The sequence below is a fragment of the Pongo pygmaeus genome, chromosome 7 (assembly GCF_028885625.2).
Source record: "Pongo pygmaeus isolate AG05252 chromosome 7, NHGRI_mPonPyg2-v2.0_pri, whole genome shotgun sequence".
Taxonomy (NCBI): Eukaryota; Metazoa; Chordata; class Mammalia; order Primates; family Hominidae; genus Pongo; species Pongo pygmaeus.
In genome coordinates, this window is record NC_072380.2 from 78,269,046 (window position 1) to 78,286,766 (window position 17,721).

Genomic DNA, 17,721 nt, shown 5'->3' on the forward strand with positions numbered 1-17,721 from the left:
ACATTAAAAAAAAATACATTGCAAACATTAAGCAATTAGGAGTGAGGATGTGGTAAAATTGGAACCCTTATGCACTGCTGGGAGAATGTAAAATGGTCCATAGCAGCTGCTATAGAAAACAGTACAGAGGTTCCTCAAAAAATTTAACAGAGTTACCATAAAATCCTGCAATTCCATTTCTGAGTATATACTCAAAAGAATTGAAAGCAGGGCCTCACACAGATATTTGCACACTCCTGTTCAAGCAACATTATTCACAATAGCCAAGAGGTAGAAGCAACCTAAATCTAAAATCATTTCTTGTTGATGGGTGTTAATGAGCATGCATTGTGACAGAGCCTTGTGGACATCTGTCTCTGTGTACAGGACAGTTCCACGTTACGGGCAGTGTTTGCCTAACCCAAACTAAGGTTCGTGTAAGTACATTCTATAATGTTTACGTAACAACAAAATCACCTAAGGATGCATTTCTTTTTTAAAAACACTTTATTTTAAGTTCAGGGGTACAGGTTTGTTACATAGGTAAACTTGTGTCATGGGGGTTTGTTGTACAGATTATTTCATCACCCAGGTAGTAAGCCTAGCACTTAGTTGTTTTTCCTGATCCTCTCCCTCCTCCCACCCTCCACCCTCCGAAAGGCCCCAGTGTGTGTTTTTCCCCTCTATGTGTTCATGTGTTCTCATCATTTAGCTCCCACTGATAAGTGAGAACGTGGTATTTGGTTTTCCGTTTCTGTGTTAGTTTGCTAAGGATAATGGCCTCCCACTCCATCCATGTCTCTGCAAAAGACATGATCTTGTTCTTTTTTATGTCTGCTTAGTATCTAAGGATGCATTTATTAGAAGGTATCCCTGTCATTAAAAAACATGTGACTGTAATATGGAACTAACAATCTGTTGTTTTCCTTTTTATACATATCAGACCAAACTGGAATGCAGGACAAGCTCCCAAGCAGGTAGAGGAGATCAGTGCTTGTAATTCTCTGTCCCTTGTTCTGCTTCATAGAACATCACTATTCCCAAGAAATAGCACTTCCTGTGATAAAGGAGAGACAGCATTTAGGAAACTATTTTAAGGAACACATATATACAACTCCATCTCGGGAAGGCTGTAGGAAAAAGATCTGCTTTTGATTTGATGGGCTGTGCTTACAGAAAAGAGTTTTAGATCTTTAACTCATTCTTCCTTTATGAAGTAGCCATGTATGAAGTTGGGCCTGTTGGAGATACACTGGACAGTGTCATTGATGCCTGTGATTACAGCACACTGAAGGGATTAAATCATAGAAAAAATGCCCAATTCTGGAAAAATGAGATTGCAAATACTGTTGTCTTTTCTTACTGGGGGTCGGTGCTATTGTATATGGTTTGTCATAAACAGTACCCAGGTGATTCTGCATGGCAGAGGAGCCTCTTCACTGTTGAAAGAAAGGAGAGGGGGAAGAGGGGAAGGAAGGAAGGAAAGAAGGAAGGAAGGAAGGACCAACATAATATAAGTGAGGCATGTGTAAAGTGCTTTATGTGTATTACTTTATTCAGTCCTTACAACAACCTTGTAAGTTAGGTTCTTATCTCTATTTTACAGAAGAGAAAACTAAGGCTCAGAGAGTTAACTAACTTGTCCAAGTCATACAGCTAATAAGTAGTTGGTGTGGGATTCAAAACTAGGCTAAGCCTCTTTGTACAGAACTTTCTTTGCTGAGCTGGTTGTTGGGTCCTCAGTGGATATAAACAAGACCAAGGAGATGGTGCAATTATCTAAAGATACTCAGGATAACCTCTGCTATTGGATAATCCCCCACTCTGGTACTGGCTTTTCTTTTCTGAAAGATAGCATTGGTCCATATTGTTTGGAGGAAAACTTAATAATTTCCTGGAAACATGGAGGTGTAAGAGAAGCCAACCCAAACTATGTAATCCCAAATATGAAGGCAATAGTGGGTTAACAACTAAAACATTTTAAATGGAAGATAGATGTCAATCTCTAGTACAGGAAAGCACAAAAATTTATACACATTCCAAAAGCATTCCCAGGGGCTTGTTCGCTACCAGCAGTTTCCCAAAGATTATGCCTTCTGCAGAAAACACATTACCCAACTTGTGTCACCCTTCAGCTATGTCAGAACAGCTGCCATGGAAGTTCCCTTTAGATTAGAAACTGCCTTCAAGAAAACGAGGCCACAAAATGGACCTTATGGTCTGTTCATCCAGGCGGAATTCGCTATTCACTCAAATTGAATGGTTAGAAATAAGTCTTTTCATATATGCCCAGGTCATTTGGGCTTTCGGGGTTTTTTGTTGTTGTTGTTTTTTGCATAAACCATACATGACACTTAAGGGTTTGTTTTTTGTTTTTTTATCAGCCAGAGTAAGAGGACTATGGTGGGCAAGGGAGGAGTTTGACGTGTAAAAATAGGTGCAGGATTCTGTCAGGATAATGTTTATTTTACTTCACTTTCAAGGACATTGAGGTATCTGACACATTACCAACAGAATCTAGTAACATTCTTTTTCAAAAAGCCCAATTTTACTTGATGTTTCCACTATTCCTTCATAGAAAACTACATATTTCAGTTTTATTCTACTGTGGCTAATATGATTTCATGGCCCTTTTTAACTTTCTATCAGGAAGCAACGTGGCAGTACAAAGGATTATCCCAAAGCCATAAAGACTTAGGATAATTTTATTGCTCTTGAAACATCATCCCCAAACATATGTTTAGGGTAAAATCTGGTAAAGTGCAGGCCAATAACTCATTTTGCTCTCAAGACTATTTTGAGTGGCAGTAAAACCACGTACTTAACCAAAGTTCTGCTTTGCTTGCGCCAGGTATTATCCATTCGTATCGCAGCTTCATAAAATCATCCAGGGCTTCTGAGCTGAATGCATGTGGCTACCTCATTGCTTTGAAATCAGTGGCATTCTAATCTGGTGGGATAGTTTTACCAGTGATGTCGTTGGAACATGTTTGCTTATTTATCCATAGTTCTCCTAGGAAGAACGGTGTTTGTCATGGTACCTTGAAATGTAAAGAGTTTGAGCTCATAAAATCAAATTGCATCTCAGCAAGACTTCTTCATGATTGTCCCTCATTCCATTAAGTTGTGATTTTTAAAGGCAAAACAACATAAGTAAATTTTGCTTATGACATTAGATTAATCAATGAATTCAGAATTGCAACCTGTCTATCTCAGGTGTCTACAAAAGATAATTATTTCTTTAGACATGCTTATATTGGATTTGATTTAATATAGATATGGTTATTAGATTTTATTACCTATGGAAAAAAAATCCCATCATGATTTGCCCAAAATTAAGCCTGTAGTTTTGTAAAAATTATAGTAAGAAAATATATATGTATATGCATGGTAGAAACTTCTTCAGCAGTGGAGGGATTATATTAATATGTCCCACAATGTCATGTGGCACAGCAGTGCCATTTAAATTTGGAATTTTTTAAAATTCTGCAACCCTTTCTAAACCCAATTCCTAGCAGTTTCAATGAGACTTTCATCTGAATAAATCATGTACAAGTGGACTTAAAAAAAAAAAACTAGAATAGCCTGAACTCCTTTTTCCCAAGAACTTCTCTCCACTGCATGCATTACTGTTCCTTCTTTTTGTATCATGAGTGTGAATTATTTTCATGACTCTTGGCTGTAGCCAAAATAATCTGAGCTTGCTTTCTATTTCTAATAATTACATGCCATATAATAATATTGTTATTATAATAATAATTGTTATTATTATTATACTTTCTCCTCAGTAGAAAAGTAACTGGACCAATCCAAAAAGAACAAACCTCTTTTTTCTCTGATTCCCATTTTCTTCCATTGCAGATTGGATTTGAGGCTCCTCCCCTCCAGGGACAGGCTGCAGCTCCAGCGAGTGGCAGTGGAGCTGATTCTGAGCCAGCTCGCCATATCTTCTCCTTTTCCTGGTTGAACTCCCTAAATGAATGATATTCATTCCAACTGCTGCCCCTCTGTCTGCCTGGCTGAGATGCATGTGGGCAGCAGGAAGCCCAAGTGAAATTCATATTATGCAGATGATGAAAGGGACCTCTGAACAGGATTTCTGCAAAAATAACCCCAAACTGTAATTCCAGATGACTTATCTAACATCTTGGGGGGAAAGAATATTTTGAGAAAATAGTTGCAGAAAGCACTGGAAATAATAAACTTGATCTTATACAAATCTTTTATTGTGTGGAAAACGTTGTGAAGGGTGTGTAGGTGTGGTACATGTGTATGTCAGTAACAAGTGGCAAATGGTGAAAAAAGTGGTCACTATGCTCTTGTCTCTCATAGGCACTGACTTTTTGTTATTATATTATAGTAGCTCTCATTTCCTTTACTCTTTAACAGTGCAGGTGGTCAGTGAAAATCAGTGTCAACTCAGAAGTGACTGATTTATCAATACATGGACAAAAAGTAAATCATTGACCAAAGCTATGAAATGTTTCACAAAGTTTTCCTCTTTTACATAACAGATGTCACTGGATGTACATTCAGAAATGTTCTTTGAATTTGGTGACACTTTCATGGTCCAGAAAGCTGAAGGCCTGGGCATCTCTTGTGACATTTTTCTAATATTAGTTTTAGATTTTCACATATTAGGCACTTTAGTTGAATCTTCCAGCAAAAGCTGTCTACTTTCTCTTGTATTCACTGTGGCACCAATCTGGTAAATTGTAGAACAATTGCATGTGTTTTAATATATATACAAACATATCACACATTAAATATATATATATTTAAATCATGCTTTGTTAATATTTGTCCCACCATAATGCCTCCTTCAGAACATAAGTGTAACTTTACTCTATATGAACTCTTAAATAAATGATGTTTTTAAAAGCTTCGTCTTATAATGATTTATTCAATGTTCTGTATTATCTTATTCATCTGTTAGTTAAGTTTATTTCAAGGGTCCCAGGATAAGATGCATCTTCATACAGACAAATTAATTTTGAAGTATTAAACATTTGATTGAATTGTTTAAAGCTATAACTAAACTACCAAAGGCAAATGCACTGTAAAACTAATTAAATGTGCTGTTCAGTTTTAGAAATGAACAAAGGTAGTTCCTGTTCCTAAGAATAAACGTGATTAGGGTTGACATAGGCATAAATGTGGAGGATATCTGTGTAATTATTAAAGTCAAAATGTTCTTCATAAGAAAATTTTTCCTATGTGACATTTTATAATGACTAAATTTAGTCGTCTTAAGTGGAGATGCTATTAAGTTTCTCTTATTAGACGTAGTCATTGGAAAATAGTTCAGAAAAAATAGTTTTATGGTACCACAGTAGTAGTTTGACAGAGTGAGTCTTTCTCATAGAAAAAGAATGCAGCATTTTGGCCATATAATTTGGAGGAATTTCTACCTTGACACGTCTCTCTTCCTTTCATCTTTTCCCCACTATCTCCAATTATTTCACATCTTTTAATTGATCAGGGCTAAATGTTATTTCCATTATAAAATGATCTTCCCTTTTAGAATTACCATGTTTTAGAGCTGCTGGGAGCAACTTCCTGAATTATTAACTCAACCTCAGAGAAGTAGTCCATGGCACAGAGATGAGCCCAACGTGATTGCAGGGTCTGTGTAAGCCACTGACATACGTTTGCATTTTTAGTGGAAAAATATAATGCAGGAAGTTTTGTTTTTCTTTTCTGGTGCTGAAGACAATTTGGAGGAAGCTAAGAGAGTATTTCCAGTGTATGAGCACTGAAGAGAAAAAATAAAGTCATGGTTACCTTTGCAACTTTTATTAAAAATATAAATATTCAACATTCTCTTACACAACCAAACTGACCAAGGACTGGAAAGATGTTTTATTACTGAAACGTTTACAAGAGAAAGTTGTTTCAAAGAGCTTACAGATTTAGTCTTACCCACCCAAGAGAATGGCATTCTCTTTGACTAAGACCACAACAAAAACAATTGGGTGACTTCTGTCTGCTTTTTCGAACAAAACGTTTTCTCACAGGTCTACATTCTCTTTAAAACACCACTATAAACACCTGGAAACGGAAACTAAACGTAGACAAAACGAATAACATTGTGTTGCTGCTGCACGTGAATACACTTTGTGCATGCTAAGTAAGGGGTATAGGCTCTCTCCCTCTCTCCCTCTATGTTTCAAGCTATATAAAAATAAACAAATGGCATAAGAGCAGCGCTATGGTACAGAATACTGTATTTTTTTTTATTTTTTTGTGCTAAATGCAGATTCTTTTTGGCCAAACGCACCGTTTTATTTCCCAATAATCTCCATGAGTTTCCTGTTGCTATGAGCTTGCTGCGCTAACTGCTCGGCCCTGGCCATTTCCAAGACTTCCCGGAGGAGGTGGAAGGTGAGATCCAGGGAGATGGGAGGCTCCTCGGACCGCCTTTCTCTCTCCGGTGCCTCCTGGTGGCGGCCGAGGGCATTCTCAGCGCCGCGCTCCGCGAGAGCCGCGGGGCTGTCGAGCGAGCGCCGAGGCAGCAGCAGCTGCTGCAGCAACACGCGGAAAAAGTTGGCGGTCGCCTGTTCCGGCGAAGGGCGGCTGCCGCTGCCGCCGGCGAGGAGCGAGGAGGCGGGCGAAAGGGGAGCGGCCGGGCTCTTGTTGAGGTTCCCCAGGCGGAGGAAGTACTCCTCTCCCATGCGGAGCAGGACCGGCCGAGTCTGCGGCTGCTGGGGCTGCTGGGGCTGCTCGGACTGCGGCGGCGGCTGTAAGAAATCCAAGGGCTGAGGGTACTGCGGCGCCTGCCGAGCTCCCGGGACCGGCCCGCGATTCAGGAGCGCCCTGCATGGCGGGCAGGGCAGGAGAGCCACCAGCAGGACGCCCGCGGACACGAGCAGCGGCAGCCGCATGTTAGGGGCACTCGCTGCGGCACAGAGGTGGGCGGAGGGCGGAATGAGAGAGGGTAAGAGAGAAAGAAAGAGTTGGTTAGAGTTCGCTCAGCTGGGAGGTGCACACAGGGTCTTCCTACGGGACTACCTTAGACGTGCTGGGATCTGGCCTCGGTGGGTCGTGTGGGCGCTGTCCGCGGTGCTGAAGCGCCTGGGGAGTGGGGAAAGGGGGCGCCTGCAGGGCTCCGCACCTAAGCTCACGCGCTCACCGGCCAGGAGTGACCCTTCTTTCTAGACTCTGAAGGGACGGTCCCTGCGTCGTCTTCCTAACGATCCTCAAAACTAATTTTTCCAATCCTAGAGAAGAGCCACAGATTTAAGATCCCACCCGCGCTACCTCCCTTCCGGATATTTCAGCATTTTCTTCCAAATTGAGAACTACTGCCTCCTGGTCCTCCCTCTCCACTCCTGCCCTTGCTGCCTTATCTCGGGGATTAGGATAGAAGGGGTGGGGGAGCTCCTTTACACAGCCAGCAAGGAGCAACTGGCAGCACGGGTAACGAAGAGCAGCCGTCTAAGTTTGCTTTTGCCACATCCCAGCTACTATTGTAATCTTAAGGAACAGTCCGCGAACACGCGCGCACACACGCACGCACGTGCGCATACACACACACACGCATACACACATGCATACACACACACACATACGCACACACACATGCATACACAGGTACACAGGCAGGGGCAGCCGGCTCCGCGGCGCACATCGCGGCAGCTCAGGCAACGCTAAGTTGGTGGCGTGTTCCGTCCAGGCGCTCCCTACCTTCCCAGGCGCTTCGCAGGTGAGCCGGGTGCTGCCGCCTCTCTGCAGAGGGACGTCTCCGGGGGCTTTCTCTGGAGGTTGTCTTCCTTTCTCTTTACTGTTCCCACTCTCTTTTTCTTTCTCTCCTCTCTTTCCCCTCAGTCTCTCAACGGACTTGGTCTCCGAGTTTCTTCACTCCAGAGCCTGGAGTGGGATTTTATAGTGTCGACCCTCTTCAAAAACCACGCAGCATTTGCCTAATAAGCTGACGCTCTCTTGACAGCTCGATTGCGTGCTGCCTCTGCTCCTGCATAAATCATAGGGCCCTGCCAAGGAACGAGGGGCAGAATTTTGCTATCTCAACACTGAATCTCACATCCAATTATATCAACAGATATTTATCGCCTCTTGGTGACGTCAACGAGCCCTAAAATGGAAGGGCTTCTTATGACTTGTCCATTGACAAAAATTCTTGAATGAGATTTCCCAAGTGTGAAAACATATTGACCTCTTACTATGAAAGGCCATATTAGGGGTGTGCAAAGAGACAGCGAATGGGAGGAGGAAGGGGAAGTGGGAAGGAAGTGAGGTGTCCCAGTGCAGCCCTGCCAGGAAAGCAGCAGCCAGTTGGAGGGGGTGGATCTGGATGCCCCTTCTCCTAACCTCCCTGACCAGCTGTCTCTGACAACACCTCAGTATCTGGAAATATCCCTTTGCTAGAGACAGAGTCCCACCATCTTTCTGCCTGGAAAAGAATGAAGCATCAGGAGAGGGGTGTGCAGGAACATCCAGCTTTTAAACGTCTATCTGCTTTTTCCTCCCAAGAGCAAGCACATAAAGGAGTTATGAGCCTGCAGAAGCAAGGCCAATAAGTCTCTCAAAATGTAGTTCAAGTTTTTTAAATGATGACAAGAGCTACTCCCACAGTGAAGGGGCACAAATCAGGGTTAGTAAGGGGTGCCACAAAGATTTTAGGTTATCTCAGAAACTCTCTGCTCCTTCTTTGTCTCTCTTCTCACAATCTAAAATTAATTGTGGACTCCCTTTTCTATTCCCAAATTAAAGAGAGAGAAGGCCAGTGAGAGATGCATGAGTTAAACAAGCTTTACTTATTCTACTAAATGCAAACTCAGTGAGGGACATCCATTCTAACCTCCTAATCTATGTTGAAAAAGGCTTAAACTGCTTGACTACAGGGCTAAATTCATCAGTTACATGTTTTCATTGGTCAATATTGAGTCTGTAAAAAAATAATCTCATTCATTTCACCTCCAAATACTATCAATATCCATAATAGTATCCACATCTGGGCCACCCAGGATGGTTCTTTTTAATCATTTCTTTTTCCAAATGCAAATGTGCTTCATGTGAGCCTGTTAAATAAATAAATGCTCTCTGACACGTCGCAGAATGGAATGGAATGCTAAGCCTGTAAAACTATACTCAATTTTTGAATTAATTGACACTATCATATAGGTGGGAGGCAGTTACCTCTAATTCTGCAATTCAAAATGCAATTCTAAGCTCTTGTGCCTGTGACTCAATTCAGCTTCCAGATAACCATCAGAGTTGTTTATCGGAAATTTCCTGCTCCTCATTTCTGATTACTTCTGCTGCTTCCTTTGTAGCTAATGTGACAAATGATGCAATGCATATTTCAACTTCCATTTTGGGTCTATACCAATCCACAACTGCTCTTAGGAACAAAAGGAAGGCAGGGAGAGAAATGCTGACAGTTTGCAGAGAAGCCAGCCCATAGTTGGATCACTGCACCATGTTATGTACTTTTGACACAAGAGAACAGAGAGAATGTGCCTACTTGGAAAGATGTGAGTTGTTAATAAAAGATCATGATTATGGAAAATGGTTGAGTTTCTGGGAGAAAGCTGTGTTTTATATTGGTAGGAAAGCACACAGAACCTTAGATTTTGTTATTGTGGGCTTTTTTTTTTTTTATTAAGCTGGAATGGGTTCAACATTTTTGCTTACTTTCTTTTATGACCTGTTTTCTGACCCTGTTAGCAGATTTCAGCTTGGATGTCAATCTGGAGGTGAAACGTTGACTTGGAATAGGAAGTTTCAGTGCAGTAAATGGATACAGAAGATAAACTAGGAAAGGGATGTGGTTATGAGTTTAGCTGGGGAGGTCTGGGAGGTTCTTCCAGAGAAGACACAAGTTTTGGGCTCTGACTAACCTCATGCCCGTACCAATCTCTCTCCCATTGGGCTATCTGGGGGATATTGTTTTAGTATAGCTCCCTCATCACTGTTGAGTCTTTGCTGTGAGGTTTTCTTGGGGTAAGTCATTAATGGAGCCAAAGTGGCTCCAACTAGGGAGTAAGGAAAAAAATGTTCCTGAACCCCAGAGGAAGAGAAGCTATGCACAGCCACAATTTATCTGTATTTGTCTGTTCTCACACTGCTAATAAAGACATACCTGAGACTGAGTAATTTATAAAGGAAAGCAGTTTAATGGACTCACATTTTCACGTGGTAGGGGAGGCCTCACAATCATGGCAGAAGGCAATGGAGAAGCAAAGGCACGTCTTACATGGTGGCAGGCAAGAGATAGCATGTGAAAGAGAACTCCCCTTTCTAAAACCATCAGATCTGATGAGACTTATTTACTATCACAAGAACAGCATGGGAACGACTCACCCTTATGATTCAGTTACCTCCCAACAGGTCTCTCCCACGACATGTGAGAATTATGGGGGCTACAATTCAAGATGAGATTTGGGTGGGGACACAACCTAACCATATCATTATCCAAAATGTATATCTCATTAAATCACCCAGTGTTCACATTAGAAATGACTTAAAGATATCACTTGGTTTAAATGAGAACCAGATAAGTTAAGTGACTTACCTGAAGTCACTCAGCTAGTTAGTGGTAAAGTGAGAATTAGGACCCAGCTCTTTTGATTGCCAGCCCATATTATTTGCATAATGTAACAATAACCTTTGGACTTTCTTTTCCAGCAGAGGCACACAAACTGAGGTGAAAAGATGAATTTTAAAACGTTTTAGAGCTAGAATCTCACTTTCTTGCCCAGGCTGAAGGCACTGTGATAGCTCACTGCAGCCTAGAACTCCAGGGCTCAAGCGATCCTCAGACTCCTGAGCAGTTGGAATTATAGGCATCAATCACCATGCCTGGTCTGAGAAGATGCATTTAGATAAAGTAATATATTCACACACCAATTGTGGAGTAGCTTTTTATACATTTTCCTTATTTGATAAACAAAGGCATGAGAATGCAGAAATTCTTTGTGCATGCTCATGTCTGTGGCACCTGATTTTCAATCTGTGTGTGCATACATTGCAATTTACTTTTCAGTATTACCAAATTAAAAGCATTAATTTGATTATTCTGCCTAGGTGACCTTTGAAAAAAGTGATCTTTGGATACAGTATGGAGGGTGAAAGGGATTCTTAAAATTATAATATAGATCTATGATTTGAGAAATAACATAATGCAGATAACTTAAATGTGCCGTAAACTAAATATCCAAATCCATAGAAATCACCACTGACAGATCTGATCTTACATGTAAGAATAACTTCTGGAAAGGAGTCATTGGAGAATCAATTTCAATGCTTTTAGAACCTAAAAACACAATCCAAGAAACATGGGCACAAAAACAGGGATTACTTCATGTCTTAAATAATATTCTTCAATGGCTACATAATATACGGTATAGGTAAATTAAAACAGACCCAACACAACAGTCTAATAAAGAAATATCAGAAATAATAGGTAACTGGTGGGCATATTTTTGTCACTCACATCTTGTACCTTCACAAGCTTCTATTAGTAGCACAGCTCGTGGCGAACAAACACCATTTCCAAGTTGGCTAACAGAAACATTTGTTGAAATAAATCTACTGTTTCCAATGACAGCCTTCAGAAATGCCTAGGGTGGACAGGTGGTTTGGTAATTGTAACTGTTCTTTAGATAGGTTAAGTAACTGCCTTCTGCTTCCACAGGAGGACTAAGGAAAGGCTCTCAAACAGCAAAATATCTAACTGCTTCACTGGCAACAATAACTTTTGTTAGTCTCTTCTGATTATCAAAGCCATATGTGCTCTTTGCGGAAAACTTAGAAAAATCAGAAAAGCATAAAGAATATAAAATTCCTCAGAATATCAGAATCTAAAGATCGTCACAGATAATATTTTGTTGTTTCCCTTGAGCATTTTTCCTGAGCTCATAATCACAATTTTGATAACACCATGTTCTTAATACTGAATCTCTGCTTTAAAAAAAAATCTCTCATTTTAACATTTAAAATAATTGAGAGAGTAAATTTTAAATGTTCTCATCGCCAGAAATTGGTAAGTAAGTGAGGTAATGGATATGTTAATAACTTGATTTAGCCATTCCACAATATACGCATATATCAAAACATGTCATACACCATGAACATATACAATTTTTATTTGTCAATTTACATTAATTAATTAATTCATTGCAAAATAATTTGTTGAAGAAATCTTTCCCAGATTCCTATATTATGTTCAGCACCTGTGCTTTATATTTTCCTAACAGCATGAATGTCCTTCATTGTAAACCTCACATTTTGTTATAGTTACTGGTACAATATGTACCTCCTTTGCTGGACAGCAAACTGTGTAGGAGGGCTTTGATCATCTTTGTAAGTTGCCATATCCATTTCTCTTGCCCCAAACATGGTAGATTTCCAGTAAGCCTGTTGAATGAATGAAATGCAGAAAATCTGTTGAATGAATGAAGTATAAAAATTACCCATAAACCATACATATTATCCAGACATAACTAAATAACATTTTATAGTTAAAATTTTATAATCTACTTTTTTCCACTTAAAATTATATCTCAAGCATTTTCCTATATCCAAATGAAATCCTTTTTTTATTGCGTGGTATTGCATCAATATGTGCCAAATTTTCTATTCATTCTTCATTGTTGATCCCTGCCCTAATGACCTGCTTTTTATTCTTTTTCATCTTACCCTTGCACTTTTAAGTAATATACCCACAGAATTATTTCTTGATTCTTCAAATATAAACAATATCTGTTAACTCCCAGATTGTAAGATGAGATTATTTATCCCTTCAACTTTTCAGACACCCTCCTGCACCTTGATCTCTCAGTGTCTTTCATCTATACTTTTACTTCTAGATTGTCCATGTTAATTATTTTTACAATCATAGTTAAATCTCCCATGCTTTTGTGCTTTTACTATGATTGATTCTACACTCGATCTTAGCCAAAGGGCCAAGAAGCTCTAGATAGATATAGATAGATAGATGATAGATAGATAGGTAGATAGATAGATAGATAGATAGATAGATAGATAGATAGATAGATAGATAGATTCTAAAAGTGGGAAGTCAATATAGTTTTTAATTATTGACTATGTAAATTGTTCACTGAATAATAAGATCATAGACTCTGATTACATTTCCTATCTTGTTTTTTTTTCTATAATTTTCAATTGACACTTTTATATTTTTTATAATCCCAGTTTGGATTTTTCCTAAAATTATGAACTGCCTTAATTTTGTTCTCATATTTTTTCAAATTTTCAATCATGATAAGTAATCTGTTAAGTCCTCCCCCTCTTTTTAAGACCTCGATCCTTGAGCATGCTAACCTGCTGCTTTCAAACTAGTTACTTTCTCAATCTGACGTGCAGGTTTCTTCCTGGGACTTCTCTTTTCTTCTTCCCTGGATTGAATTCCCTGTCCAGAATCACAGGACTTTTTCCCTTTTGATTTCTGAATTTTATTTTGCTGGAGAACATCCTCAGGTAACTTTCTAGGAAAGGATGTATGAGAAGCATGTTTTCTGACTCCTTGCATTCCTGAAAATGGTTATATTTCACCCAGATATTTGAATGATGCTTTACCAAGGTATATAATTTCAAGTTAAATATAATTCTCTTCTAGAACTTAAAGTATTATTCTCTTGTGTTGTATTATCCAGTGCTGCTGATAAGAAATCCAGTATCATTCTAATTTTCCTTTTCTTTCTTTCTTTTTTTTCGTGGAGTCTCACTCTGCTGCCCACGCTGGACAGTGTAGTGGTGCGATCTCAAATCACTGCAATCTCTGCCTCCCAGATTCAAGCAATTCTCCTACCTCAGCTTCCCAAGTAGCTGGGACTACAGGCATGTGCCATCACGCCTGGCTAATTTTTGTATTTTTAGTAGAGATGGAGTTTCACTATGTTGGCCAGGCTGGTCTTGAACTCCTGACCTCAAGTGATCCACCCACCTCGGCCTCCCAAAGTGCTGGGATTACAGGAGTGAGCCACCATGCCCAGCCTGATTCTCATTTTCACAGGACCTTTTTTCTTATTCTCTCTTCAAGCTTTTAGTCTCTTCTTTTTTTGTTGATGTTCTGAAATTTTAGAATGGTCTTTGGGTCTTTTTTCCATGTACTCATTTTAATTTGGAGGTTCTTACTCTTCAACAGTGAAAAAAAACTCCTGTATTATTTATATTATAATTTTTTCCATTTTCTCTATTCTTTCTTTTTGGGGATTTCTATTATGAGATGTTCTCCCCTCTATTGGCCATCTGTGTTTACTATTTTCTGTCATGTTTGAACTTTTAGCTTGCGATTCTACTTTCTAAGATAGTCTTCAATGTCTTCCAGCTCTTCAGTTACTTTCATTTTACAACTGTATATTCAATCTCCAGACTTTTTATTCTTTCTCCATTCCTTTTTCATAACTCCTGTTCTCTTGCTTTACAGTGGAATGTTCTCTCTGATTTCTTTAAGAATGTTAACTAGAAGGTTTCTAAGTTTTCTTTCTTTCCCTGAATTATCTATTCCATCCGTGGTCATTTAAAAATCTTTATTTATCTTAATTTCTCAATTTTATGCTGGAGATCTTTGTGAAATCCCTGAAGGTGACCCTGTGTATGATTGGTAGCACCCTCATGTTTCATAATTATTCAGTACAAAGTTGATGAAGAACTCTATGTGCAGGGTAAGGAGCCTGCTTCTCGCCAAGCAGCCTTCGTTCCAGGGTGATCACATGGTGAGCTAGTCTTTACTCAGGATACCCATGAATGTCATATTGTAGAGAATTCCTCTCTGTAGCCATTCAATTTTATTTAAGAAAAATGTATGTATTAGTTTTCTGAGTATGCCATAGCAAATACCAGTCTGGATAACTTAAACAGCAGAAATTTATTTTCTCCCTTCTGGAGGCTAGAAGTCCAAGATCAAAGTCACCAGAGTTGCTTTCTTCCCAGGCCTCTCTCCTTGGCCTGTAGTTGGCCATCTTCTCCCTGTGCTTTCACACGGCCTTTCGTCTGTGCATGTCCATGCTTCCATCTCCTCTGCCTACAACGACATCAGCCGTATTGGATTAGGGCTAACCCATATGACCTAATTTAACCTTAATTATCTCTTTAAAGGCTCTGTTTCCAAATACAGTCACATTCTGAAATATGGGAAGTTAGGACTTCAACATGTGAATTTTTCTACATCTAGGAGACACATTTAGGCCAATAACAATATACCTGCCAATGTTTATTTCTTTATTTGCTTGTTGCCTAACAGGCAGACATTTGAATGCCTGGCATTCTTCACATGGGATGAGAAAAGCTGGTGGAGAGGTTGACTCTTCCATATATAAACTTTCAAGTATTCCCCGTATTTTTGACCCTTTTCTCATTCCTGTCTTTGGCGAGACTTGGAGATTCTGAGCCTTGAGCCCCTCCCAGGCTCTGCAGATGGACTCCTCCCTCAGCTGCCTGCCTCCTACAGCCGCTTCGTCTGCATTTTCCTCGGGAGACACTCCATCTTCTCTGTCCTCCTCCTTCCTGTCCCCTTGTGGACCCCTTACAGCTGCTTTCTCTCCCTTTCTTCCTCAAACACCATCTTCTCTGCTTTCATTATTTCAGAAGTTTGCTAAACCCTCTCACCTGCTTATGTTTTTTATCCTGTTATTTTCATCATTTGGGGTTTATACTATCATTTTAATGGAGTCTCATAGAAATGAGAGGTAAACACACAAGCATTTTGGAAAGACCCCTCTGAATGCAGTATGGAGGGAGGGTACATTGGTGGGGCAAGAAGGCAGAAAAGAGACTTATGGTCTTTGGGTTATTAGCCTTGGGCCTCTGCAGAATGAACATCACAGGCCCAGGGATGACAGGAGGTGCAGAAGGCAAGGGCAGCATCCCAGGAGCCCAGGACTCTCTACCTATGGGCAGCCACATCGCTGTCCACGTTTTGGTGGGGACAGTTCCCCATCAATAAAAATTCTGTCAGCACCCATGAGTCATCACTGAGTGTCTTATCTCCTTTCCTGAGAAAACGGCAAGGACTTTGTTACCTATGCCTCTATTTTTCCATAAGTTGAGAAGTAACAGACCCTGGGAAGATGACTCAGAGCATCAGAAAACCAGCACGTTTCTGCTTCTCTTACAAGCCCTGGTCTTGACAGACACGATTGTCCTTTCTATTTACATCATAATACATCGATTGTTCTGTTTCAGACTCCAGGTAATGGATGGAGGGCTGTGAAAGGATGTGTGTGAACTTTCTGTCATGAAAGACAATTTACAGGAACTAATCATCTTACAACAGTCGCTCAGAAAAAAGAAATTCATCAACCAGGCACCCCAAACAGGTATTTATATTCATGAACATCACTTGACTCTGAAGAAAGAGTTCCCAAAGAAGCCTCGTAGGAACGTTGCTGGTGTCATAAAAAGGGAAGGGAAAAGTTAAAGAAAAGTTAAACTCATATTTTACTGCAGAATTTGTTAGTGTTTTTAAATTTTTATTCAGCAGTGTAAATCCCTAAGTCTTTAGCATTTCCCAGACTCATTTGACCACAGAACATGTATATCATTGGACTAGCTGGGAAATATTATAAGCCCAAAGGCATTTTATGAGGAGTCCAGCTAGACTTTTTTTCTTTACCATTTGATATTTAAGTTCATGATTAGAGCTACTAGTAATTTTCTACCACTCCAAGGAGAAAATTTTAAATGTCACTGTTTGCCCTTGAAGAGAGGGTCCCAGGGTATGGAAACTTGTCTGTTTTCACTGCTTCTGAGGATTACCTGCCCTGGGAAAGGTCACCTTCCAGCAAGAAGCTGCCAAACCTCTGCTTACCGTCCATAAAATGGTCAACTCTGTTTGTGTAATCACCCTTGAAAGGTGATTATGGCAAACCTATGTCTGAAAAAGAAAGGATCTGATTTTCCACATTCACTATTCTTTTTGCATTTTAGGAGTGATCTGAGCAACAGCATTGTCAGGATAATAGAAAAAGACTTAGCGGCCCTAAGCAGCAGTGATGTTTAATGCTCCTATACATATAAAGTTAAATATAGATACATATTTGAGCCTCACCTCATTTTCCAACTTGTTTTCTTTGTACTTTAATTCCTAATAGCTATAAAGTTCCTGGTCAGAGGAAGGAGTTGGTCTTTACAGAAATGTAGCCCAGTGGAAATCCATGGACCTACCTTGCAAAGGAGAACCCTCTTAGAGTAGGCACGCATGTCCTAGACAAAAGTAGTTGCAATGGATGAAGTTGGGCTTTTCATAAGGGAAAGTCAGTTATTCAAGAAACAGCAAGCAATGAGGGCTACAGAGGTGGACAGAAACTTGGGAGGCCAACATTCAGGAGCTGTGGATTTCAAAGATGTTACAGGTTGTGGGTTCAGACCTTTTGCAAACCTTGGAACAAGATCTTTTCATCTTCCTTCTGTTATCCATCTGTAGAACATTCTCTTCCATTTTGAGAGCCAGTTATTTTTGTTTGTGTGTGTGTTTATCTGTCTGTCCTCCAGTTCAGTTATGAATTTACCTCCCACTTCTTTTAGTCCATGACTCATAATATACTGCTTATGCATGGTACATATTTGTTGTTGGGGATTGACTATGTGTGTCCTACTTAGGAGAAAGGCTACATCAATTCAAGATGGTCTTATAACTGTGAAAGTCAATGAGTCCTTGAAGTGTGATTGTGGGAAACCTATGTCTGAAAAAGAAAGGATCTGATTTCCCATAGTCACTATTCTTTTTGCATTTTAGGAGTGATCTGAGCAACAACATTG

General features: G+C 39.9%; 2 protein-coding genes across 4 annotated transcripts in view; one reads left to right on the plus strand and one right to left on the minus strand.

Annotated features, from left to right (window-relative positions):
- TRIM55 (tripartite motif containing 55) overlaps positions 1-4,860 on the plus strand; it is a 64,859-nt gene extending 59,999 nt beyond the window's left edge. For both annotated transcript variants that reach the window (XM_054497529.2, XM_063668818.1), the window contains one exon: positions 3,841-4,860. In XM_054497529.2, coding sequence (XP_054353504.2) covers positions 3,841-3,851 — 11 coding nt within the window. In that variant the 3' untranslated portion in view covers positions 3,852-4,860. The remainder of the gene's footprint in view (positions 1-3,840) is intronic.
- Positions 4,861-5,753: 893 nt separating this feature from the next.
- Positions 5,754-16,092, minus strand: CRH (corticotropin releasing hormone). 2 transcript variants are annotated; one of them, XM_054497531.1, is made up of 5 exons: positions 15,984-16,092; positions 12,257-12,357; positions 11,196-11,254; positions 7,666-7,970; positions 5,754-6,877 (listed from the first exon to the last, which is right to left on the minus strand). In XM_054497531.1, exon 5 carries the CDS (start codon positions 6,861-6,863, stop codon positions 6,264-6,266), a length of 600 nt encoding a protein of 199 aa, XP_054353506.1. In that variant the 5' UTR covers positions 6,864-6,877; positions 7,666-7,970; positions 11,196-11,254; positions 12,257-12,357; positions 15,984-16,092; the 3' UTR covers positions 5,754-6,263. The 2 variants fall into 2 exon arrangements, with proteins under 2 accessions (XP_054353506.1, XP_054353505.1); XM_054497530.1 differs by having other exon boundaries at positions 5,778-6,877; positions 16,023-16,074.
- Between the last annotated feature and the right edge of the window lie 1,629 nt (positions 16,093-17,721).

Excerpts from the sequence above, each read along its gene's own strand:
- CRH (XM_054497531.1), bottom strand. The coding sequence starts at position 6,863 with ATGCGGCTGCCGCTGCTCGTGTCCGCGGGCGTCCTGCTGGTGGCTCTC.